The sequence below is a fragment of the Lepisma saccharinum genome, chromosome 23 (genome assembly GCF_977018435.1).
Source record: "Lepisma saccharinum chromosome 23, izLepSacc3.1, whole genome shotgun sequence".
Classification (NCBI taxonomy): Eukaryota; Metazoa; Arthropoda; class Insecta; order Zygentoma; family Lepismatidae; genus Lepisma; species Lepisma saccharinum.
In genome coordinates, this window is record NC_139251.1 from 39,354,846 (window position 1) to 39,381,350 (window position 26,505).

A 26,505-nucleotide genomic window follows, 5' to 3' on the forward strand; every position below is an offset into this window, starting at 1 on the left:
GAAAGACTCCGTGTACGTGCCCAAGAACTGTTGGCACAAGACAAGCTGCGAAACCTCATAACACAGGAGTGACTGCAGTAACACCAGACAAGCTCCCTCAAGCATGGGATGAATTTGACTATCGTGTGGATATATGCCGTGCATCTAAAGGTGGGCATATTGAGCATTTGTAAGAAGTAAGTAAAACTCTATATTCCAATATGTATTTTACAACTTACTGCAAGGTTCATTGGTTTCATAAATATAGCTTGAAATCCGATTATTCTTTTTAATACACCATGTATTTAATATAATTATTAGGGCTGTTCAACAATGAAAAATGTACACGGAAGAAACATGGTGCACTTTACTAATTCGGTGATGCTGATTTCAAAAAAGTAATTAGTTGTAAAAATTCACCAAATATATTTTGTTATCTTTGCGGTGAATTTACACCGAAAAATCGTAGGTGTTAGATTTTGGAACTACTGAGGACAGCATATAAGTTGTATTTCGGCTGTGCTCTTGGGGACCAGGATTGTGATTGGGCACCTCACGTGGTTTGTACAAATTGTAACGCAAGACTGACTCAGTGGGTGAAGGGCAAGAAAGATCACTTGTCATTTGGTGTTCCAATGGTTTGGCGTGAACCAAAAAACTATACCGATGACTGTTACTTTTGCTTAACAAATGTGAGTGTTTTTTCATCTAAAAACAAGAGGTGTATTCAATATTGTGGATAATTAGGATAATGAATATGAAAATAGTCATAATTATCCGGACCTATTTTTTTAAATTTCACATTAATGCTGAAATGGGCTAATGCCCCATTTTCCCCCCTGGCTACACCAAAACTTAAAAATGAAACAAATCCCCTAAAAACATTTCCAATAACAATAATCACACTTATTTAAATGAATGAAACAATAAAAGAAAATGACATAAAAAACATAAATTACCTTCTTAAAATATGTTAACTTCTATTATTTACAGCTTCCTTTCTTTGATCCCTGCCTGCCAGGTGGACCTTGCCTTTGACAGGAGCAAGAGGAAAGGGAGAGGGGTTAGCTTCGACCTTTTCTCTTGCTCCTTTCTGCAGGCCAGAGCCTCTTTTTTTTCCCCCCCCATCGTGTGGGTCGCCCTGTCAATGGTCCCCTCAGATGCTTTAGAAGATAATAAAATGCCGTTGGATCTTGTCACTCGGCTGTTGAAATGAGGTTGAAACAACAGGATGCCCAAAACTAATTGTTACATCTTTCTTTCAGTTGAAATCTCTTCATTGTGGTTAGTTGGAATAGACTTTTCAATATTTTTTTAAATTTCTTATAATTCTTCCTGCTTGCAAGGAGGAAATAAAACCTTGACAGTCTTGTTCCTTGTTCCGTAAAGCTAATCTTCAATGCGTTCTTCTCTCCACCTGTAGCCCTTAATCAGAATAATACCATTTATTGCTTAGTAGCATTACTTACTGTATACATATATCTTGTATATATTCTCATCCCCCCTTTGGCGGTAAATATTCAATTATCATCGCTCCTTTGGCGGTTCATGTCGATTATCTATATTTTTGTCAGCACTTACTGGTATCTGTAAAAAAATAATTTTTCCCCATCCACCCTTTGCTTTAAAAACCTTCAATTTTTATGAGAATTCCACAAAGACAAGAAAGTACTAAATACATGTGCCAATTGCATTGCATTTCTGAAAGCCAACTGCAGTGTGATGATTTCTACTAGAGATGGCCAAATCCAGGTGACATTTTATCTGGATATTGAGGAATTTTCTATCTGGATTTTAAATATCAGATATTCTGATATTTGGACTATCCAGATATCTAAAATGTCTGGATATCTGAATGTGCTCATTATACGGACATTTTTATCATTTATCCATTATATGGGCTATCCACATATTTTTTAATTTATCATTTTTGTATTTCACTGCACAAATTTTCTACAAATCCTTGATCAAACCTTTTCTATCTGAATATTCGGTTTATCCATTATTCAGATTTTCTGTTCCATCAGAAATGGATATCATAATTTGAAATCTGGTTATCAATTATCCAGCAGATTCCTGGCTAGCACATTGCACTATGACACCAGGGGTCCCGGGTTCGAATCCTGGCCTGGGCATTAATGTTTGTGAGTGTCCGTCAATTTCATCATATCATCACTCATCCCCATATTTGCAAATTAGCCAAAAGTGGCACTAAAGTGAAGTAAAATAAAGCAAATCAGTCAATCAATTATCCAGATTTTGTTGCCTAAATTTTACATAATTTCTACACACTATTACATGTGATGTAATTATGTGGTTTATGGATGTACACAAGTTGTCTTATGTGGGTCAGCAACATTGTTCTTTAAGCCATATTTCAGACTGATGTGACAGGTGTCAAGCAACAATTTACATGCAGCATGGTCACACTAAAGTGACAAGCGACAGCACCTTCAGTCTGTTCCATAAAAAAATCATTGTGCATGTCTGACCAACACTCCAAGGTGATATATGTAGCTTGTCTTTTCACTTCAGTGTGAAAGGTTGCATTTATATCTGAAGGTTTGTTTCCAAGTGACAAACATTGTGGGCTGAAAGCTACCTCATACTTTGCAGTATTGCTGTGTGGTTTTTACGTACACAGCTGCAAAATGGAAAGTATGTGTGTAAAAGTTTGGATATTTGTAAATGCTCTGGCCTAGGTTGCCTTTTGCCCAGTAGCCAGGGAATCCAACGGTTGCTTTCCCTTAACAGCTTCCCTGTTTGAAAGGTAACAATTAGACCTTGACCCAGTGGTTGGGGGTGGGTCGTTTGTCGGAGGTATAAATACCGGGTTCCGACTTGTTACGCTTGCTCATGCGCTCATATCCTCTCAGACACAGATTCTCAGGCTCTCAGATCAGAAAGTGGCCATCCCTCAATGAATTAAGGCAGTTTTATGGATGAATTGAGACACGGAGAGTAAGCACCATACGTTTAAGGACCTCTTCATGATAAACTGCAGGGTTGGGTTAGCGCTATGCTAAATAGTGCGCTCGTAGAGTGAAGTCTTGATAAGTGCATTTCTCTGTGTGAGGGGGCAAAATACAACTTAGAGCATGTGTTATTGGATCTGTAATGGAAAGGTGTATATACGGAGTAGGGAAGGTATGTGTAAATAAACTGTACATACAAGAGCACTCCCGTGAGACGTTATTTGTTTCAATAGTATCTTTGAGAAGGAAAACATAAAGTTGGGGAAATATTAACCCTTAAATGCTGAGACTGATTTTCCCGGTATGCACCAATGCCAAGTATGTTTCCAGCAAGGAATTTAAAATTCCACAAGGCCTTAAATAAAAATATATATATCTCTGAAACTATAATTGCTTGAGTTATAAAATATACCTCGTTTTCTTCAGCACAAATAGGCTATAACTCTTTTTTTCTCTTTTTTTTTAACGAAATTTATCTTTGCTGGGTCTTCATGTCGGCAACACCACAATGTAGGGTTCAAAATTACCTGATGTGTGTTCCATTCTCATGGCAAGAATTATACACTTGCTACTCATACCTTTGGAGAAAAAAAAATCAATGTAAAAATCCTCACCCAAATGTAGCCAGAATCAAATTAAACTTCACTAATTAGTAATGTGATACATCAAGGCCAATGAAGCTTTAAAAGTTCTGAACATTACCTGAGTCCCAGGATATTCCAAAAGTTGAAAACACACTGACGTATGTCACATCCGTCATCACAATATGGTACACTGCGGCCTATGTTTATGGGTTAATGTTTTTTTGAATTTCAAGTAAAGGACTTCTACTGTTAATCAAGATAAGGCAGTAAATCACTTTTTGCACATCATATTTTAACAAAATGGCAATCTATTGTAATATACGAGGTGCATTTCAAAAATTGTATCAAAGAAGAAAAGAAGTGTAGCAACACTGTATTAATGGCTACAAACAAGTATATATTCACTTCATTTTTCAACATAGTCATCAGTATTTTCCAAGTACGTTTGGTACCGTGGAACAAGCTTTTTTATTCCCTCTGTACAGTTATAGTGCTGCCTGGGAATCCAGCCAATCCAACACTGCCATTTTCAACACCTCAGTTTCTTCAAATCGTTGAGATGCAGGCTTCACTTTTTTGAGGTGTAGCAAGATGTGATAGGTGCAAGGTCAGGACTATTTGAGGAGTGTTCAAAAAGTTCCCATTCGAACCTCTCAATCGTCTGGAGAGGGGGCAGCAGTGTATGTGCTAGTATTGTCATTAGGGGTGTGTGGGACAAACTTTTTGGTCGTGATGGGAATTTTTTTAAATCCCAACATTCGGGATGGAAAAAAATTGCAATTTCCTAAAAAAGTCTGGAAATTTTCAGGGTGGGAAATGTTCGAAATTTCCTGAAGCTCTGGAAATCTCAAATTCTACAAGTCATTTTCACCTGAAGTGAATATTTTTGCATTTCTGGAATAAAAACTAACAATTTCCGATAAGTTCCAGACACTTACAGTGCCGAAAACGTCAAGAATTAACAACTTTTTAAAATGACCAAGTGGTATTTCCTGGCTGCTCAGGATCCCGAAAAGTAAGTTGGGACCAGGATGGGAATTGTTTTTTTCCCAATCCCGGTCCCGACTTTTCAGGATCCCGCACACCTCTAGTTGTGATGGATAAGAACAGTTCCTGAGTGCTATATTCCGCATCATCGGTTTTGTATGGTACGTCTTAGGTTTCATAGTGTTCCACAGTATGCCTACAATGTAAGTGTTTTCCGTGGATCCATGACATCCACAAGAAGCACACCTTGTTGGTACCAGAAAACAGTTGGCATGACTTTTCACGTAGATCCCCATTCCCTCAGACCACACAATTCTCTGTGAATTTCGGCAGCACTATAACTTTGGCGTTAAGAAATTGAATCACAGATCGTACTTCTCAACTGGTGGGATTGTGTATTTGCGCCGCCATTTTAACATGCTCTAACTCTCACAAAAACCAGCAGATATCAGAGAAAATATGATTGTTAGGTCCCCAATGGACCAGTTGATATTACTGCGCAGGCGCGATCCGATCACTGTTGCCAGTCACTTTTTTATAAATAATCGTCCCTTTGTTTTGAAATGCACCTCATACTATAAAGCATGGATATCTATATTCATTAGATAAATATATTCTGCACTTGTGCACAGGTGTGTGTGTGTTATTTTTGTCCCATTTTTGTATATTGTATTACTCCATACCTTCCCCTTCTTTTTTTTCATATTTTCCTATAAATTTGGATCCAAAGAACATGAATATATACCCTTTCCTCACTTTTTTCTGAATGTTTGTTTAATTTTCTAGACTGGTGGAGTGACTGTAGTATATCAGTAAAGGAATGATAAAATATTGCAAGCAAGCTTTTTGCCTCTATAACGCATTTGGTTTTAAGTTTGTTTACACTTAATATTATTATTCCAGAATGGTAGTCTATGCTGGTATCAAGCAATGGCAAAATAATTTACAAATATGTAAAATACTTTCAGTTGACAAATTTAAGCTAACTTAACTGATGCTTTGTGGTGATTAGGTATGGCATATATAATTAGATGATAACTTTTTTCTTTCTTTTCATTTGATTTTGGCATAGTTGTAAGATATTTATGATCTATTTATATGTAAGTTATATTTTTCGCTTTGTCATGACATTAACTGAATGCTAGATGCTTTATTTTATAGAGATTTCTTTCAGAGTACTGGTAGTGGAATGGATTGGGAATAATTCTAAGTTTCTTTTGGTAACTGTTCATGTGGTTTTTCCTAGGTGACTGAATCCCACCATCTCAAAGCTATGGTTTCTATGGCAGGGCAGGATGTGATTTGTGTTGGTGCAGGGAAGCCAGCCCAAGAGGTTTTAAAGGTTAGTACATTATTATTATTATTATTATTGAAGTAAAGTTGTAGAAGAAGTGTTGTGTTATCTTAATTAAACAATATATAAATGTGTATTTAAAAGTCAGAACTCATTCAATATCTTCTTTCCTTTGATGCTTTTCTGCCTTTCTAGCAGACAACACACAAAATGCTAAAATTAACCTTCAGCTTCCAGATGGTTTTGCTCGAAAGTATTTCCGTTGAGGCTGATGGTCAATATATCAACCAGCAGTTCGCACCATTTTTTTAAAACTACACACGATATTACTGTTCTGTCTTTTTTGTTCTTCAGTATATATATAAAGGTATGTCATATTCGATTTACAAAATAATATATCCATTGTTACTGTTATTAACAAGCGTCATTTGAAAAAGCCCTTCTTTCCCTTTTGTTACTATGAAAACTACATCTTTTTGAAAAAATAAATTCTACATGTAAGACTTTACATGTAACCTTTTAAGCAATGTGCGACAATTAAGGGGTTAGCTGGGGCAAAGGCCCAAATTTAAAATTTTCTGAACGCTATAATTTCATTTTTTTTTTTTTTTTTTTTCAAAGTTTCAGCATTGGCATTACATATTCTCATACGGTGGTCTTTTGTCGTACTTCCCTCCAAATTTGGTCGATCCAGCGTCCACAGGGCCGACCCTAGCAGCGTAGTTCTGAAAATTGTTCTGTAAGCTGGCAACACTTTAACTTTATACAATTATGAAGATCGTTTATAATGACGTAATTAATCTGTGAAAGCCACTTTATATACGTCACGTAATATGTGTTATATATCAAAACTAATTACAGTAGAGCGTTGATTATCCGAACGTCGGTCAACCGAACGACCGCTTAACCGAACTGTGTACTCGCTCGCAACTGTTACTCTCCCACCCTACAGTCAATCATCCCCCTCACTCCCAAACCAAGTTTCCCACAGTAGTCGCCGCACTGAGCCACCGCTGGCGGAACATTGCTTCTAATGGGGCCTTCATAAGGCGCTGCTGACCGGCCAAGCCGCCAGTCGCTGTGTTTCAACAATCAGCACACTTCTGTCGGTGTATGTATTGTTCATGCAAAATGCGTATATAATATGTACATATTTTTGTTAAATAAACTGTACCACATACTATATATTCCTACTAAAGTTGCCTTTGTACGTTACTTTGTAATACTTAAAGAGATGCCTGTTTTTATGAATAAATTTACTGTACAGTACTTCTTTTTGGCAAATAAACATGTACAGTTCGATTATCCGAACAAACCAGTTTTCCGAACACCCATGTCCCCCAATTACTTCGGATAATCGACGCTCTACTGTAATTGCCTGAATTCACGGAAGGTGGCAGAAATATGCAGTCCATAATTGAATGCTTACTTGTAGTTTGCGAGTCTGCCATTAGAGTGGTCTCGCCAGCGACACAGTGAAGGAGCATTTTTGTCGCTCGTTACACTTCTGATTGATTATTTTTTTTTTGGATGGTTGTAATTTTCGTGTGCAGATCCTATATTTTGGCTAGAAACTTGGAATCTTGAGTTTGCAAATTATATTTGACTTAAATAAGCAATGTTGTAAGTTCCTTACATACAAGAAGGTGTTAAAATGGGCAACAGTTTTTTGTTTACGCAATGTGTACAACCTGGCGGAAGCGAGCAGAACTAACATGGGGAGGATGGAGGAGATTGATTGAGATTCTCGCAAGATGGATGCCATCATGGAAGGTTGACTGCACATTGCCACAAAAGTTGGATGTTGACTGTGGCGTTTGTGGAAGGTGTGACTTAGCAGAAGTTGGAGATTCGGGTGTAGGAATACTCGAGGATGGTGTGGATGTATTATATTCTGTCGGGAAAGACTTGATACGTGTCCCAGAAGAGAAGAAGAAAGGGATCGATCATACGTCACAGGTATTCCAACCACATGGTGGAGCAGAGAAATAAGGAAGTTTTACTTTCCTGAGGTGCAGTACTGATATAATCTGTGAACGCGCGCGAGAACACAGTTGTCCGTAGTGAACGTTTCATGATAGCTATCACGTTAATCTATCAAGAGATATCGAAATATAAATTGTATACCAATCTACGAGCAATATGGCGTAGTTTCATCCTGTGCGGGAAATGTCAGCCTGATGCATCATGTGTTCGCTAAACGACGAAATTGTTTTCTGTATGCTGAAAGGTTTACATACCTTTGCAAAGTTTGAATTTTGACTAGGATCACATTAAAACCTTCAAAATGTTTGAAAGATGTGTGCCTTATGTAAGGGTTGTCTTTGGTCTAAATGAGCTGATTTTGTGCAAGGTCATTTGACCAAAAAAAGACAGTATCCGGTGGTAACCAGTTGTCATTTCATAGTAGTCGTTGCATAGATTTGTCAATGCATATGTAAGCCTATCACCTGATGTGTAAACGGTTTGATTTACTGAAATATTAATTAATATTCGAATTCGAATCTACAATAAAAAAATAGAGGTTCCCATTTAACATTGCAAAGTTGCCCCCTGCCCCGCCTTGGGGTTAGGGATCGGTTTGTGACTGTCTTCTACATTCACAAATAACCAATATTTACTTTATTTCGATTGCGTACAAGTTTATAAAATTAACAGGGAACTATTGAGATTAAGAACGCTGTATCATTGTCGATATTTGTTTTAAGTTGTTGATTCCGATTCGTTTTTGTTATATATATATATGTAAGAAGGTTGAATTAAAAATGTCTTGTGTTAAAAATCGAAAATAAGTTTATATCAAATGTTATAAAGTGAAATAATATTTTGGAAGTTGAGTTGCGTTGCTTAATTCTTGCAATGTAAGTATAATAACATTATGAAAACCAATTGAGCGCTGAGGACTTGCAATTTAATTCTAAAATTGTGTTAGTCTGCTCATCCTTCGCGTACAATATATATTCAGTGTGAAGTATCGTTGCAAGAAATTGGTGGCCAGTGTGCGGGAATTTGGTTACACTGAAGAATTATAAATTTTAGACTTATTAGTGTCCCTTCCTTTGTGTACTTCATATTTTCGTTCTGTTGTCGTGAATACAAATTAGTGCAATGACAACGAAGAATGTTCCTATCGTGCCATTACCTATGGGTACTTCAGATTTTAATGCTCAATTATTGGTCATGTTTCGGGAATTGAAGGAATCGAATGACAGCGTAAGGCAAAAGTTGTCTGAGCTTGAAAAATCTCAGAAAGAGCAGTTGTCATCTCAGAAAGAGCAGTTGTCAGAGCTTGAGAAATCTCAGAAAGAGCAGTTGTCATCTCAGAAAGAGCAGTTGTCATCTCAGAAAGAGCAGTTGTCAGAGCTTGAGAAATCTCAGAAAGAGCAGTTGTCAGAGCTTGAGAAATCTCAGAGAGAGCAGTTGAGAGAGCAGTTGTTAGAGCTGGAGAAATCTCAGAGAGAGCAGTTGAAAGAGCAGTTGTCAGAGCATGAGAAATCTCAGAAAGAGCAGTTTGCAGAACTTGAAGACAGAACTGTGAAATTATAACACCATTAAGCCTTGTTTCCATTATTATGAAAAAATATAAATATGCTGACCAAGGCAGTAATTTATTTTATTAAAAACATAAACTAAACGTAACGTTTCAACCTTCTAGCAAGGTCTTCATCAGACTCTGTATCAAGTACAAAAGTAACAAGACACCAAAAACAGGGCATTATATACACAAAACATTACTCCCTCCAGACTAATAGAAAGTTGGAGAAGAGAATGCTAGTGAGAAAATGGAAGGAAGCCAAGGAAATAGAGAAGAAAGGTGAAGAAGACACAATGAACTGGAATGGGGGACTGAAGTTAAACAAAGAATGGAAGAAAGTGTTAGAAAGAGTGGAAAGGACAAGAGAGAAAGAGGAGAGGAGAAGGAAGAAAATGAAGGAAAAAGAGCGTGATATATAAAGCCCAATCCACATTCTATATGAAAGTATATATTTTTCGCCTTTTAGGTGAAAGTATAGTGAAAGCCACCTGCGAGAAAGTTCCAAAACAACTTTCTATTAGTCTGGAGGGAGTAATGTTTTGTGTATATAATGCCCTGTTTTTGGTGTCTTGTTACTTTTGTACTTGATACAGAGTCTGATGAAGACCTTGCTAGAAGGTTGAAACGTTACGTTTAGTTTATGTTTTTAATAAAATAAATTACTGCCTTGGTCAGCATATTTATATTTTTTCAGAACTGTGAAGTGTATGGAAAATATGAACAACACTGTTAAGGAGTTGGGCAACTCACTCCGGATGGAGATTGGGCAGGTTGCTGAAGCTTGCAAAACAGCAAATGATCAAATAAAGGAACACGTTAAAGTGTTGGATGAAAATTTCCAACAGTTGAATATATCTGGTGAAGCGAATACCAACAGCATTCGTAAGTTAGAAGATAGTGTTGCTGGATTGGGTTTGCAGGTAAACGAGCAGTGGAATGTTATCAGCCAGATTAGGGAAAATAATAATGAAGGTTTAATTCAACGTGTTGAGATCTGTGAAGCACGATTAAGTGATGTAACAGCTAAACTGCTGATGACTAATGCTTCAACAATCCATAAAGCTGCAGGGAACAATGGCAACATTACTGAAATATCACGTAATCCAGAGCATCCTGTATCTTTATCCTTGTCATCTTCCAGTGCTTCAGAAGATGAATCTTTTCCATTGCATATGTCAGGAAAACGCAAATCTACAGGAAATCCTAAATCTAATTTGTCAGCTCCTACTTCACCAGTTAATGTGCGAAATTCTCGATTAAAGAAGCCTCATAAAACTTCACATGTTAGTCATGTTGATCCAGCAAATAATGCTTCAGAATCTAGCAATATAGACTCTGATATGTCTGAACTAAACAAAACTAGATATAATTCGCAAGGAACTTCTGGCAAACGGTTTAAACCTAATTACAACACGAAGCATCATAAGCACGCTACTATCATTGATTCTGATACAAATAAACCATCTACTTCTAAGGAACAACCACGAAAGTATCTACGGTTGAATGACTTGAATATGTTGCCTAAATTTTCTGGAAATCCAGAGAAATCTAGCCCAAGGAAGTTTATTAAAACCTTAACTTCACATTTGGATTTGCTTCAGATTCCAAACGTTCAGAGATTGGAATGTATTCGGAATTGTTTTCAAGGGCCAGCCGAGGGATGGTACAATACGCACGTGGATTCCTTTACGACATACAAACATTTTGTACATGAGTTTCTGAACCAGTACACTTCATACTCATTGACGCAGGCTCAGTTGTCCGAATTGAGGAACAGAAAGTATGATCAAAATAGCGGTATGAGCATGGAGGCGTTTGCCACTCGTACTTATTCAACATATTACAATTTGGTAGAGCGTCCTAAAGATGCAGAAGTCATAGATATTTTGATTAATCAGTTTCCATCGATTACGGCACAGACGATATTAGGTGTTGGCCTAACGAAGGTTGACGACGTTATTAATTTATTGAAGAGACTGGATTTGATAAAGACAAGATCTGGTAAGAAGTGTGATTTGCCTAGTGATTTTGAAGTGAGAACATCCAGGTTTACTAAGGATTCAAATGCGTCAGATTTCAGAGATAAACAAAGGTACAAAGTTCAGACAGTTAACACGCAACCAAGAAACAGCGAGCAAAATCCTAATCAAAGGAATAATGGACAGTTCTCTCGCAACAATAGAGATTCTAATTCTGGTTCTACATCCGGTGGTAACTCGTATAATAGAGGGCAAAATGTAAATGACAATTCTGATCGGCGTCAGGACTTTACATTCAGAAGAAGGAATCAAAATAATTATGGCAATCAACAGTTCTTTAGAAGAAACTTAAATGCAAATAACAGAAGTTATAACAACACCCAATTTCGACGAGACAGTGCGACACCACAGAATGATAGACGTTCTAATACAAGGCAAGGTTATCTACAAACGAGGTCCAATTCAGATCCTAATGTGGCTTGTTTGCCTTATTCCCCTAACAATAGTCAAGGTTTAATCAGTGAAGTAAATTTATGTTCTAATTGTCGGCAGCCCTGTGAACGACCATTCGTTTCCCCTAACAGTAATGTCACTTTAAGTAATGGACTGAATGAAAATGCAGTGTCATTTGATCCAAGGGAGAGACAATTAAATCAAAGTATGTTGTCAGTAATGGAAGCATAATTAAAAACTGCTGTGAATCATCTCAATTAAATTTATAAGTTACTATGTAATGTTTTGTATATGGCATTATGCAAATTATGAATCTTTCCAGTTAAGTGTTAAGAAAATTTTGCCCTTGTACACAATAGGTGATACATTACAGAATGTCTAAAGTTTGAAATGTTTTAACTGTTATGAGGGAAAGAAATGATAGTTATTGACAGTGTTTGAAATATAACTAATTGAAGTTAATAATGTTATTGTAGAAATGAAAGGTGAATTAATTTCACTGTGATCTGTAGAATGATGTGTGAAGTCAGTCATGATAGTTATGAAATGTGTTACTTTCAGGAGTAATAGTATTTATTGGTAAGCTTGTCGTATGTATATCTAAATGTTATGCAAGGACCAGGGATGTTCAAGCAAAACAATATTAATGAAGTTATATATAGGGATCAAAAAAATAATTGGAGGCAAGGTGTTTATTGGATGTGTAATAATTCAATAATTAATGTACTGAAGAGTCGTGTTATGACTGTACATATTGTATTTTATTTATATTAAGTAGTTTAGCCAACAAGGAGATTGGGTTCCGCAAGGCTACTACTAAGTATTGTTTCACGTATGTGTGAATTATATATGCCTCATAATTTGACCCATAATTTTTATGTCTTGAGAAAACTCCTTGTGATCTGCACACTTTAGATAACATACAGGGTGATCATAAAATGTTTGATCCCTCAAGTAGTTTTCTATACAGAGTGGGGGGACTATGTGACTGTCTTCTACATTCACAAATAACCAATATTTACTTTATTTCGATTGCGTACAAGTTTATAAAATTAACAGGGAACTATTGAGATTAAGAACGCTGTATCATTGTCGATATTTGTTTTAAGTTGTTGATTCCGATTCGTTTTTGTTATATATATATATGTAAGAAGGTTGAATTAAAAATGTCTTGTGTTAAAAATCGAAAATAAGTTTATATCAAATGTTATAAAGTGAAATAATATTTTGGAAGTTGAGTTGCGTTGCTTAATTCTTGCAATGTAAGTATAATAACATTATGAAAACCAATTGAGCGCTGAGGACTTGCAATTTAATTCTAAAATTGTGTTAGTCTGCTCATCCTTCGCGTACAATATATATTCAGTGTGAAGTATCGTTGCAGGTTCATTGTAGCTTAGGTGACTTGCCCCCACAATACTATTATAATTTCATATGGAACATTTTTTCGTTCGATGCATATTTCTCGCAATATTTAAATTTGTCAAGTTACATGGGACACCCTGTATATTAGATTTGTAAACTTAAATTTATTAGTAAGCTATTATCAGCATATAACTAAAAACAGATTACTTGGTCACCCTTATCCCATTCATTGCCTTGTAATCAAGGGGTCACAACGGGTCTCCCTGGACTTAAAACACCAATTCAATCAATCAATCAAGGGGTCACAGCTCACAGGATTGATTCTCACTGGGAGCTCAATTCAGAGATTTAGATTCAACTACAAACTACAGGCTCAGTCCTGAATAGGAATAAAAAGCAAACTGCATTTAAAAGTTTCTCCCCTATTGTTGAAGATAGCATCCTTGTGTACATATTATTTTCAAGTATTAATTCTGCTGCACGAGTTAAGAAATATTAATGATGCTTTTTTTTATAACTAAAAGCGCATTGAACGTGAGGCAACATTCAGTTACCAGACACTTACTGTACCAGAAGATTTTGCAGCTAATGTTCTTCATGTAAATGGCACCTTGATTCATCGTTCTCGGGAGGAGATTCCAGATTCATTTAAGGTAAAGTAAAGTTAAATATTTTTTTGTTTCTAGAATTTTTTTTTTTTTGGTGCATTGATAATTTTTTAATCAGTTTTGATTAACTCCAGAAAGCTAATGTGTCCTGTGCCAAATGTTACAGCTAACCATTCGTCTGCTGAACTGAATTTTGCAAAACATATTTTATTTAATACAAAAGTTAGTATTTCTTTACAAAAAACATGTAATGCATGCAGGAATGCAAAATTACATTTTGATAAGTATTGTGTGCTCTCAAAACACTTTGAGTGGTATTCACCACACTTAGGTTTGGAGCAATGCCAGAAGAAGAATCTTGTCAGTCTCTTATTGCTTGAGGGGCAGAATACACAAAACTTCCTTCCTTGTTGTTGTTGATGAGCAACTTCATTAGTTTTTGGCATTTCCACATTCTGGATATTAGCAATATTCTGGCGAAGTTGTCCTGGAATGTTTGGTGTACGTAGAGACTACCGTTTTGTCTGCCAGACTATGCAAAATTAATGTAAAGAACACAGATACTTCCTCGTCAGTCTTTCTGACCCAACTGAAGATGGAAGGGGGTGAGAGAAGAAAAGGGCACCACTTGCGTAGTCTGCCAGATGACACATTAACTTTCTAAGGTTAATGTATCCTTGTTGGTTACTTTGTGCTTTAATAAATATTACCTGTATGCAGGTAAAATATTAGTGAAAATAATGATACAATATTTATTCCATTGTCATGTTATTGTATACTACTGTGGAACTTAACATTTTTCTTTCACTTGAGACCTAATTGTAAATGTATTTCTACTGTGAACATGAGGATTGAAGTAAGTCTTGAAGCTTTCCTGGCGATGAATGATGAAAAGATTCTTTTGGTCTATCGACCAGGATTATCTTTATTTTGAAACTTGTGTACACTAAAAATGGAGGAAAGTCTTTTTATGCAATATTTTTTTAATGCTCCTTTACAACATAGTACAAAAATGATATATGGAGTTTTTTCTGGGGGTGTGGTAAGGTCCAAACTTTCAGGAAAGCAATTTCATTTTGAGGAGATAATGCATCATGCACTTCTGTGTAGTTCCTCTCCTGTGGACTGATGCTAGATGGCCACTTTCCAATCTTCCAATATTTCTTAATATACTGAGGCACCTATAGCACATGGTATCAACAAGGAGAATGCACTCCACTTTTGGCCAGATTTGGTCTTTGTGGTACAGTTTGGAATTCCAAAGACACAAGTAGAATAGGAAGATGTTTTTTTCCCCCTCTTTGGATGTCCCTTGCAAGTCTGTGGTTTTTCAAAATTATGTAATGCAGTGCTACCCAAATTATGGCCTGCTAGCCACATTCAGCCCACCATAGCTTTCTAAAATCCTTAATTTTATTTGTGGGCAACATCTTTTCTGTGTATATATAGTTTAAAAATGTTTGGCACCCCTGATTTAATGTATAAATTGACCTGTGTTAATTTTAGGTGTTCGAAGAGCGGGTAGACTTCGGAAGACGATCACTAAGTATATCAGAGCTAGCCAAAGCAGGAACTGGATTGACATCTTGCTGCTTACTATTCAGGCGCACAAAGCATATAAGAAGTCTGTGAATTATGTTTTTTAGATCTGAAACAGCAGAGGAAAAGACAAAAGAAGCATCATGTTTCAACATTGGTTATATTTAGAAGATATGAACAAATGGAAGTTGCACAACTTTTGCAGCGAATCAGTTTCATATTTTATTCTTAGTAGCATATGAAAATTATGATGTTACAATGTGAAACATAATATTGCATGTTCAGCGCTGTTAAGAGGCTCACTAAGAGACAAAATGTGTAGATTGTAGTTTGCATATTGCACAGATGTAGATTTATTAGCAATGATTTTGTTTGCTAGGCTAGCCAAGGTATGCACAACAGTTTGATATATGAGGTGGAATCTCTTCTGCTATTTGAATATGTTTGTGCAGTGAAGCACATTGTGAATCTGTTTATTTTGCATTTATTTCTCTTTTACTCTGTATTATAAATACAGTGGCACCTCGATTTTACGTTTTTCAGTGGACCAGACTGAAGAAACAAAATACGGGAAAAAATGTAAAATCGAGGAAATTTTTTTTTTAACATTTTGCTATGTTGGGACCATCAAGATTGAATGTATAATGCGGGAAAATGTAAAATCGGGGTTCCACTGTACTCGTTTACATATTGAGATAAACATTTTTTTTTGTCTATCTTTAGTCTATTTTGAACACACTGGGGTCACATTTAAAGACACAAGAAATATGTTTGCTGTACAATTTAAAATGTCAACATTGTTGATAGCACAAAATGGGGAGCTTCCTGTTAGCTAGTAACTAAGGTGATCACCATGTAAACAAGGGGTCCTTGCTGTGATTCCTGATTGAAAATTCCTGAATAAGATCACACAGAAAACTGCTTTATTACCAATGACCTCACATACCCATGAAATGAACATTTACATGAACTCAAATCATTAAGAGCCGAGCCAATATCAATACTGTTACTGACTCACTGATGTGGATATGAGAATTAAAAGTTGTTATCCAATTTGTTCTACAGGGTCATCAAGGTTGACAGGCTTTTATTTCTCTAAAAGAAGAAAAAATGATTTTTTTAAAAAAAAATTCCTCTCCTTTCGAAAACTTGCTGTGATATTTCAAAATCTGAAAAATGACATCAGCTTAGAATTCCTTCTAGAGCACTGACTTGATTTTTTGTGTGGTTTGCTTTTCTCCATTACGTAGATATTCTCAATAGCTTTACAATTACATAAGTCTATTAATACCGATAGAGTATGGATTAATCTGTCCCATCCCTACTTACCAGTATTGGCTCATCCCTATTTAAAATATTCATTGTTGATACATGGAACCATGGGAATTGGGAACAATTTGGAAATGAAATTTTGCAACATTTATTGCAAGTCGAAACATGCAAAAGGTACTACGGGGTCTGAGGAAGAAAACCTAAATATATTTCCTTTAAGTTACATTTTTATACTTGCTGCATAAGAGTATTGTAAATCGTCGATATCTTAAATAGAACATTAATGTTAGCTGCTGATCATAATATGTTTTTAAAGAACAATATAAAGCATCTGACAACATGGAAACTGCAGTTCATAGATATGGTATATGGACTACCAGAAAATGTACTGCATCAGTCTTTTTTTTTTTTTTAAAAAAAATTAAACCATTTAACAGGCTTGATCAGTCCTGCAAATTAAATAAGCAGAAACTTTTTCTTGTGACATTATACTCTTGAACCATCACATAAAGAAGGTATGTTTATGGCCATGCTGGATGGAGAACTGATGACATTAAATGTGGACATAAGCATATTCATAAATCACCAAGTGAATCTAATGTCGTTAAGGTTGTGATAATTTTTTCCTTTAGGACTACTTTATCCACTAAAGGTAATGATTTTTAGTACCTAATCAGTGGTTGTAAAGACAATACATTATACAATATTAAGAGAAAGTGCAATAATCTGAAGGTCCTTGGTTTTAATCTTAATCAAGCTTGAAATTGTATTATGAATAATTTGATCTTCATTTGCATGATTACACATAACTTTTCATTAACAATGTGGACTTCTTTGCCATAGATAAAAACTATCTGAAAGGCATTTTGTATTGTTAAATATCCGTTGAAAATTTTAAAGTATATGTGTGGTTTAATTAATCCACGGTTGTAAGGTTGATCCACTTTGATGTCAACATTGTTACAGACTTTTTTATATACATATTCAAGTCACGATTTTTTCCTTATTTCTTGAATAATTTTTACAAGATGATTTCATTCAGTTCATTCTATTTTTATACAAGATCAGGTCACTTTGTTTATATCGATTGCAAATTTTTCCTTTCCCTGAAGAATGATGTGAGTGTCAGTAGAAATATATTACTTTTGAAGAAGACTTAACATCCTCTTTTGTGCAGTTACATTTTATTGAAGGGGTTTGGTGAAACAAGCCTCTTTATTCATGTTTGGGGAATAAAAGATGCAGTTGATAATAATAAGATGTAAGCAAGTTACTAATATTTATTCGTGGATAAATATTAGTAACTTTCTTTCATCTTATTATAAGCCTCTTTATTTAACATGTTTGTGTCTACTTGACAAAATACAGTTACCATTGACATGTAAAGTACCATGTCCTCAAAAATGTTCGTATGATGTAAATATGTATAAATTAGGTAGAGGGTGAGTGTAAGAATGAGATTCATGTGTCAATCGGAGTACCAGTACTATCAATTTTTTTTAAATAACTGTAAAAATGAAAAATTGTTAAAGTTCTTAATTATGAGAATACATGATGTGTTAAAGTATATTCTTCAATGGTAGCATCGAAGGAAAATACATAATTCAAATGCATTTAAATATTTCATAAACTTAGTTTCCATTTGGAATTATGCCAAAGTATGTTTCAGTTCGTTCTGAATCTCATAGGATTTAGTTTCATTAAGGTTAGAAGATATTATCATCTTCCAGTATCGAAAGAATGCATTTCCTTGCAATCGACGTATTGTGCCATACCCTCACAATAATTTTAGTCACTTGTAAGTATTGTATTTACATATACTCAATATTTTTTAGATCCTGTGTAGTGTCTTGTAAATCAGTAAGCAACCAGTGATTCCCAAAGATTACCAGGGAAATCAAAATTATGTCATAAGTTACTAATTAGGACAGATGATTTTAAAATATCAAGCTACCAGGTTCTCATCTTATGATTAATTATAAATGTTGCCACATACGATGGCCAATGTACGGGTCTCCTGATGGCATAGCGGTGATGGTGCTGCCTTTAAGGGATCCCAGGCTCTGTACCCTGTGGAAGCACACTGCAAAATGGTTCGGATCACACTGTAAACTGTAGGTCCAGTCCCGATTAGCCTACATGTGCATAAAGTGAACTTAACAGCAATGGCTAATGTGCAGGCAGAGAGAGAAAACGACACAAGACAGGCGAACAACATTGCTTAAATTCATGGTGGTCATACTTTTGCCATAAGAGCTTCAACACCAGTGACACAGATTGGCTGTTGCAGTCACATGACTGTCCACTGTGTGCCATGCATACAGGGCCACCGGCAGTCATACATGGCAAGCTGTCAGTTTTAAAATCGTAACTTCTTTGATTTTCTAGCTAAAAATTTTACTCATATCTTTCCAGATTTCTCTATAGAACCATTTATTTGTTTCACTGTGTGTAGTAGTTTCTGGGTGTCCTGGTGTACCTAAAAACAAAACACATTGTCTGTTTCTAATAATCCCAGTCAAGAAAATTGCGTTTTCAATTTCACAGACAGACTATCTTTGGAGGCAAATTTAGTTTCAAAATGTAAAATTTGTACAATTCTAAAGTAATGGAAAGGATTCAAAGATGATTATATATATAGTGAATGCTATTGTAGTTATTTAAATGAGTGCAGCTGAAGGTTTTGTATTTCTCCAATTCACTGCCAAAGGTTCATAGGACTATGAAAAAGTTTAGGAACCAATTTAGCACAATTCCTCATAGAAAATATCTGATAGAACCTGAGCCTAATATGTGCATATACACACATGCAGAATCTAAATGTAAATTGTGTAATTATATACATAGAAAGGAAGGTATGTATGTGTGGTTGTTCATAAACTTGAGTGTGCGTAGTTTAGATAACCTGGCAGTTGTAGATAAATACTGTAAATATGGTATTTATGTAAGTTTGAGAAAAATGGTACAATATATTTAATGCACATTCCATTAATTAATATATTAGCAAATACATGCCACTGCACTGTTTACTATGCTGCTGCTGTTAGCAAAAAATATCATGTGATGTGCTTTTAAAGCCAATTTATAAAGAATTAAGTTCAGAGTATTCTTTTGTCTTATCTACAGTTATTTATTTTTGTATGAGCAAGTTTCAACTTTTATGTTCTTATAGCCTAATTATTATTTTTATATTACAAATATTTTTGGTAATCTTTTGTTTCAAGTATTTAGACATGGTATGCTTTAGTGATGCATATTCTTGTGCCAAATGTAATCCATGTAAACTAAGGTCTTTTTACAGCCTTGCACACATTTAAAATAGTTTCATTATAAAGCGGAATAGTGTTGAATTGAAATGTTCCACTATTAAAAACATTTTTTAAGCAGATATAGTTTCATTTACTGCTAGCAAATCAAGTTCTGGTGAAAAAAAACTTTAAAGCCAGTTCAATATACATACAGTGCGTTCAATTTAAAATTGTACCCACCAGTAAAACACCATGAATGTGCATATATGAAGGAAAATACATACCTTGGCTCCGAGAAATGTTGGAAATTATGTCCCTGCATTCTGGTGTCTATACTCTGGACGGCAGCTCTTCCAAGGTGTGTGGATTGTTTTTGTATGCAGTCTGTTGTTTTAAATCCTTGCAAAAAGTAGTAGTCCAAACTGCTAAGATCTGGAGATCTTGGTGGCCACTGTCCTTTAGAAATGATTCTGTCACCCAAAAATTCCATCAGCATTGCCATGGTTGAATTTGCAGTGTGACAAGTCTCACTGTCTTGCTGTATCCAGCATTCACATTCATCCCCTAACTTCCTTGCCTCGTCATTCCACACGATGAAACGTGACTATGTAGCCATTGTGTTACCATTACAAACAAAATAAATGCATTCCGTTAGGTATTCGTCAGTAATGTGGGGTACAAGTTTAAATTGAACGCACTGTATTTTTAAATTTAAACATGCTACTTTATTGCTATCAATTCAGGATAAATGTATTATGTTTGTGCTTTAAGTGAAAGAATCTGAAAAAAATAAATATGTACGTAAAATATGAAGGTAATGTTTTCATTGTATCATTCAAAATTTGTCTTGTTAATCGCATATCAAGTTTTCTCTATAATTTTGTAAAAACATTTCCCGACTTTTCCAGATTTTCCACACCAAAGAACAATTTTTTTCCAGACCAGATAATTAGGGCAATTAGTGTACATGTCTGGAAGGTCACTAGATTTCAGCCAAATGCATGCCTAGAATCTCCCTAAACCTAATACTGGAATGTCTACTTCACATGTAAAGGTAATAACGACAAAAGAAACAACAGTAATTGACTGTTGGATATGGGAAGGGAAGCAAGTATCAGGGGTGAGTGAGTTTTTGTGTGATACTTGACGTGATCATTGACTAATGGGCCTGTCCATGGTGCCGGATGCTACATTCGCATGTGTTTCTCGTTTTTTTTTTGTATATTATCAGTACCCATATTGAAAGTTGTCCTTATTGTAATATGGTTGAACAGAGGGTAAAATATACAACATTTTGGAATATTAGAATTTAAAATTTGAGCAAATATACAATGTAAAACAGATCATTTAATTTTTGTGCCAGATGCTACACAGAGAATTTTGTTTTTTCTTCCTTTTAAACTTTGAGCAGTTTTTCTGTGATTCTTTTTATGCAAGAAACATAATTGCTGTACAGAAATATGAACATAGTGGTATACAAGTTCTTCAACCTGTTTTTTTTGCTTTAAAACATTTCTGTTTTTTATATATTGTCACTTATATGTCGGTGCCGGAATAACATAAAAGTGCCGGATGCTACATTGTGCAATACCTTTATTAATTCAAACGTTACTAAATGTGTGTACACATATATGCATAGACTACAGTGTAAAATAAAAATATACAAGCTATACTTGAGAAATAGAAAAAAAATAATTAATTTTGGTTACATATTTTGCGTTAGATATACACTTAAACAGAAACCAGTGTTCTTGTGACATGTACACATTAATTATTGTGGTGCCTCACTTTCTAATGTTTTAGGCTACTGAAAATTCAAACATTCAGGCAAGTCTTCAAAAAAATACTGTCCTCTAATTTCAGTGGGTGTTTGAAATGTCATATGTTTAGAAACAATGTCACTGTCATATGTGCTAGGAAACACAAGTAGATATTTCTTCCAAATTTTTTCCTCAGAAATTCTACTTTCACATTCCCATTTGCAAGCACTTGTATAACATGGCCCATAAATACCTTGTCACCATTTTGTAAATTTTCCACTTCAGAATTTGTACTAAGTTCTGGTGATGTATCCCTAACTGCTTCTATGGCTTTGACCTGTGTGAGTGACCACTTATCCACATTACTTATCTGATCATGTGTTTTCAGAAGGATAGTGCTGTTGGATAATGCTTCAATTACATGATAAGATTGTGTTGCTGGTACTGTATAAATGTCCCTGTATCATTCATCTAACAGCACTTTATTGTCCGCAATAGTTTTTTCAGTTACTAAAATGCAAGAAATATTAGGGCAAACTTTTGATGCCAAAAGTGCAAATTTTTCTGCTGAGTTGACATCTACTTCATCCATACCACCCTTAACAGCATTCCACACTTGCCTTTTCATCAAACCACCTACCCCATCTACAGCTCCTTTACTGGGGCTTGTTGCAAAAAAATTACATGAAAAATTGAGGGAAAATTTTTGTTTGGAAAGTGTTATATATATATATATATATACGAGGGTGGTTTGAAAAGTTCTCGGAATGGAATAGAAAGAAACTACTTACAACAGTGATTTTTTTTTATTTTTCAATGTAGTCTCCCTGTACACTAATGCACTTGGTCCAGCGATGTTCCAATGCCTTGATCCCATCTCGAAAATTAGATTCCTCCAGGCCTGTGAAATACGTGTCAACTTCAGCTATTAGTTCTTCCTTTGAAGAGAATCTCCGTCCACCGAGGAAACTTTTGAGTTTGGGGAAAAGATGGAAGTCTGAGGGAGCCAAATCAGGCGGATGTGGCAACAATTCGTAACCAAGTTCATGAATTTTTGCCATGGCAACGACACTTGTGTGAGGGCGCGCATTGTCCTGATGCAAGATGATTTTCTTTCTTGCCAAACCTGGCCTCTTTTCCCGTATCTTATGCTTTAGTTGGTTGAGGAGATTAGCGTAGTATTGTCCCGTAATTGTTTGACCAGTGGGAAGATAATCGATCAACAGAATCCCTTTCGCATCCCAAAACACTGACACCATTACCTTTCCGGCCGACCGTATTGCCTTTGCTGTCTTTGGTGGTGGTGAATCAACATGTTTCCACTGCTTTGACTGTTGTTTTGTCTCTGGGGTATAGTAGTGGACCCACGTTTCATCTGTCGTCACAAACCGGTGCAAAAAATCTGTTTGGTTTCTCTTAAAACGAGTCAAACATTGTTCGGAAATGTCCACTCTGATGCGTTTATGGTCCTGTGTTAAAAGTCGCGGCACCCATCTTGCAGATAATTTTCTCATATCCAATTCAACTGTTAAAATGTGATACGCCTGTTCGGATGGCATTCCTATAGCTTCAGCAATTTCACGCACTTTCAGTTGGCGATCCTCCATGACCAATTTATGCACTTTTTCAATAATTTCTGGGGTAGTAGCACATTTTGGGCGACCACTACGTGGATCATCTTCTAAGCTGTCCCGACCAAATTTAAACTCGTTTGTCCACTTTGCAACAGTTGAATATGAAGGAGCAGAGTCCAGTGTGTTCAGAAAATCGGCATGAATTTCCTTTGCTTTCATACCTTTCTTTACGAAGTACTTAATCACCGCTCGAATCTCGATTTTTTCCATCTTCACAAAAGCACTGCACGGGAACAACTACAAAGTGACGTCCGCACCACAGATCTCTACCCAGAACACTGACGCGCCACGTGTTTATTAATAAAGGAAGGCCTATTACTATGCGGGAACCTCGTCCTAGCACTGACATCTGGTGGTGATTCCGAGAACGTTTCAAACCACCCTCGTATTAAGAAAGTTAAATTTACTCAAACTGTGATGCTGCTCCATCTGAAAAAAATATTATGTTTTCTACATCTGGCACAGATTTAATCACTTCTTCACATATGTAGCACAAGAACGTATACACAGCATACTTGTCATGGTTTAAATTGTCACTGACAATGCAGTAAGATGATGATTTGCTTCCACACCAGGTCACAACAATAAAAAGTGTGATCTGGGTTTGATTCCAATGTCCACTTTGAATCTCATTTTGATATTGTGCAGTATAGTTTTCAGAGAAATGTACCTGAACAACAACTAAACCATGACCACTTTCTTTTTTAAAACGTTCAAATGCTTTGCTTTGTGTTCTCTTAATGAATACATGTCTCAGAAACTGTGGCACGTCATTTAGAAGGAAGTAGTGAAAGAAGTGTAATTTACCCAAAATTGCACAAATTGATACTTAGGCCTAAACAAATGATGTAATAATTATAGCAATCTGAAATGAAAAACTGATCTACAAAGTCAATTCTGGCCCCAGAGTAATTTAGCCTATGTCATATTTATATGAAATCTCCCAAGTTTTGAGTGTATTATGTTAGGTTACTTAAGAGGCCAAGATTTGTTAAATTTTAAAGTATTCATTAGGCCTACTGTTATATTTCAAAACTAGCTTACCCATGTTCAAATAAAGATCTAGGCCTACATAAGTAATGCAAGTGAAACCTTTTATATTTTTCATGGAAATAATTTTCAAACAATGTAGGCCAACCTAAATTTAAAAAAAAAAACAATTCAATAGGACTACTTGAAACAGAAACATTGCAAAGTAGGCCTACCAATTTACAAAAAAGGTGCAGAGGCTTATTAGTTGTATTTGTAGCAAGGTGCCGGATGCTACGGGTTACATTTGTAGCATCCGGCACCTTTGGAATGTAGCATCCAGCACTACCAGAACTACCACAAGAAATAATTAGCAGACTACATCTAACTTCACCATGGACTTAACCATCATGAATCTGCTTTGCATACAAGAATTCATCATCATTGAGAAATTATGCTAAGAATTGTTAAAACTTTAATAATTATTTGGTGCCGGATGCTACAGTAAGAACTTAAAAGTTATAATTTGTTGTATTCACCTACTGAAACTTCAAATTCTTGGTATCTTCACTTAAACATGCACAGTTGCGTTACAGGAAGCAATTACAGTAGTCTGTCCTAACCCTTCAGCACCGTTGTCCAAGATCGCCTTAGTTCAGGTGATAAGGGACATAATCAAGAAGAAGAAGAAGCAGCAATTACAGTAGTTGCAGGCATGGAGAACAAGAGACTAATGAAATAATGCAATGTTGCCAATTGCACAATTTTATTTTTTAATTTGTTATTCAAATGTACCAATTTTACATTACTTTGGGCATTTCCTCTTAGAGTAAACCTTTAAAATGTTGTTATATTCTTAAAGATTAGACTTCCACCTTTAAAATGATATATTATAATTTTTTTTATAGTAATACCTATTATAATTGGAGGATTTGGAAATTGATTAGTGATATGTTATACTTTGCATTAGTTAAAAATAAGCTCACTGGGGACCACTTTCCATGGACAGGCCCTAATGATTAACAAAGAATTATTTTTAAAAAATAATCATAAATAATACATAATTATAGTACAATTTAATAACACACGTATTGTTCCCAATAACTATCAAATTCAACCTAAAAAAGAAACAAGAAATGGTAAATTCCCATAGCCATTTACTGCAGTAGATTTCTACATGAAAATAGTTCAAATTTTACTGTAAGAACTGGTAAAGGTCAGTATATTAAATTGAAGTATAGTTTATCAACAAGTTTTTAATTTCTTGCTTGTCCTTTTTTTTTCTATGTTCAAGAACCTACTTTTAGTACACTACTACAAAAAAGTTGACTTTTTCCAGACAGTAAATTTCCCCGACATTTTCATGACTGGTACACCCCCTGAACCCAATATTTTGAAAACCTGATTGTTAAATTTTGAAGTACGGTGCCAGTGAAATTTTTTAAGTGTGTGAGCATTAGTTCAAGGGGGTATCAGATCAGCCCCAAAATTTCCAAAGATCCTCTCGTTGACTAAAATATTCTTGTCATCATTTACACAACTTACAAAATATTTCTAGTTTCCAGGCTTTAAAAATAACATTGTTCACTCTGTTGCTTTCAGGCAAACTTCTGTTGCGCAAGATCCCACCACAATATATGAGGGACAGTTCATTTCATGACTTGAAATTCTAGTTTCTTGTACTCCAAGCAAGCAACAAGCCAGTCAGGTTCATCGATGTTGGTTTTTAGGAACGCACAGTTTCCATCTAATGCAAGGCTCGTAACTGGTTCATTGAATGTATAATGCTATTTGAAGCGAAGATTCTTTCTCATTGTATGGACATTGCTAAATCTTCCTTACAATTAATGTGCCATTTTCTCAATAATACTGTACCATTTAAATGTCACCATGCACATAGCTGCAATGTCCAATGGAAAGATTGTTATGCCGGAGTGCTATTTTTTTAAAAAACCGTAGAATACGACAATGAATAATGGTAAAATGGCCATTTAATGATGTTGAATTTCTTGAATCCAGTGTCTTTCATTTCCTATTATTGTTGTCTTCCTGTGGATATATAGTATGTTTTGTTAGCTGGCATAGTCGAAAATCTGTTTCTAAAATCATGCACACACAAAGTTATATTATAAGAGGCTAATTTAAGTCAATAAGAAATTAATGCAAATGTTACCCTTACATTTTCCAGTTTGTCATTTTGAAATGTAATTGGGAATCCATAGAACTCAAAATTTTAAAAGTCCCTGTTGAAAATGAACTCGTAATGTTGCCTTTTCAAGAGATTAATATGAAAACTTCATTGAGCAGTACATAAAATATTGTTA

At 35.4% G+C, this 26,505-nt stretch overlaps 1 protein-coding gene across 2 annotated transcripts in view; it reads left to right on the forward strand.

Moving 5' to 3' along the window:
* LOC145977807 (N(G),N(G)-dimethylarginine dimethylaminohydrolase 1) overlaps positions 1-16,976 on the forward strand; it is a 32,925-nt gene extending 15,949 nt beyond the window's left edge. For both annotated transcript variants that reach the window (XM_083110109.1, XM_083110110.1), the window contains exons 4-6: positions 5,772-5,867; positions 13,676-13,804; positions 15,266-16,976. In XM_083110109.1, the coding sequence (XP_082966235.1) occupies positions 5,772-5,867; positions 13,676-13,804; positions 15,266-15,391 (351 nt within the window). In that variant the 3' untranslated portion in view covers positions 15,392-16,976. The remainder of the gene's footprint in view (positions 1-5,771; positions 5,868-13,675; positions 13,805-15,265) is intronic.
* The last annotated feature ends 9,529 nt before the right edge of the window (positions 16,977-26,505 follow it).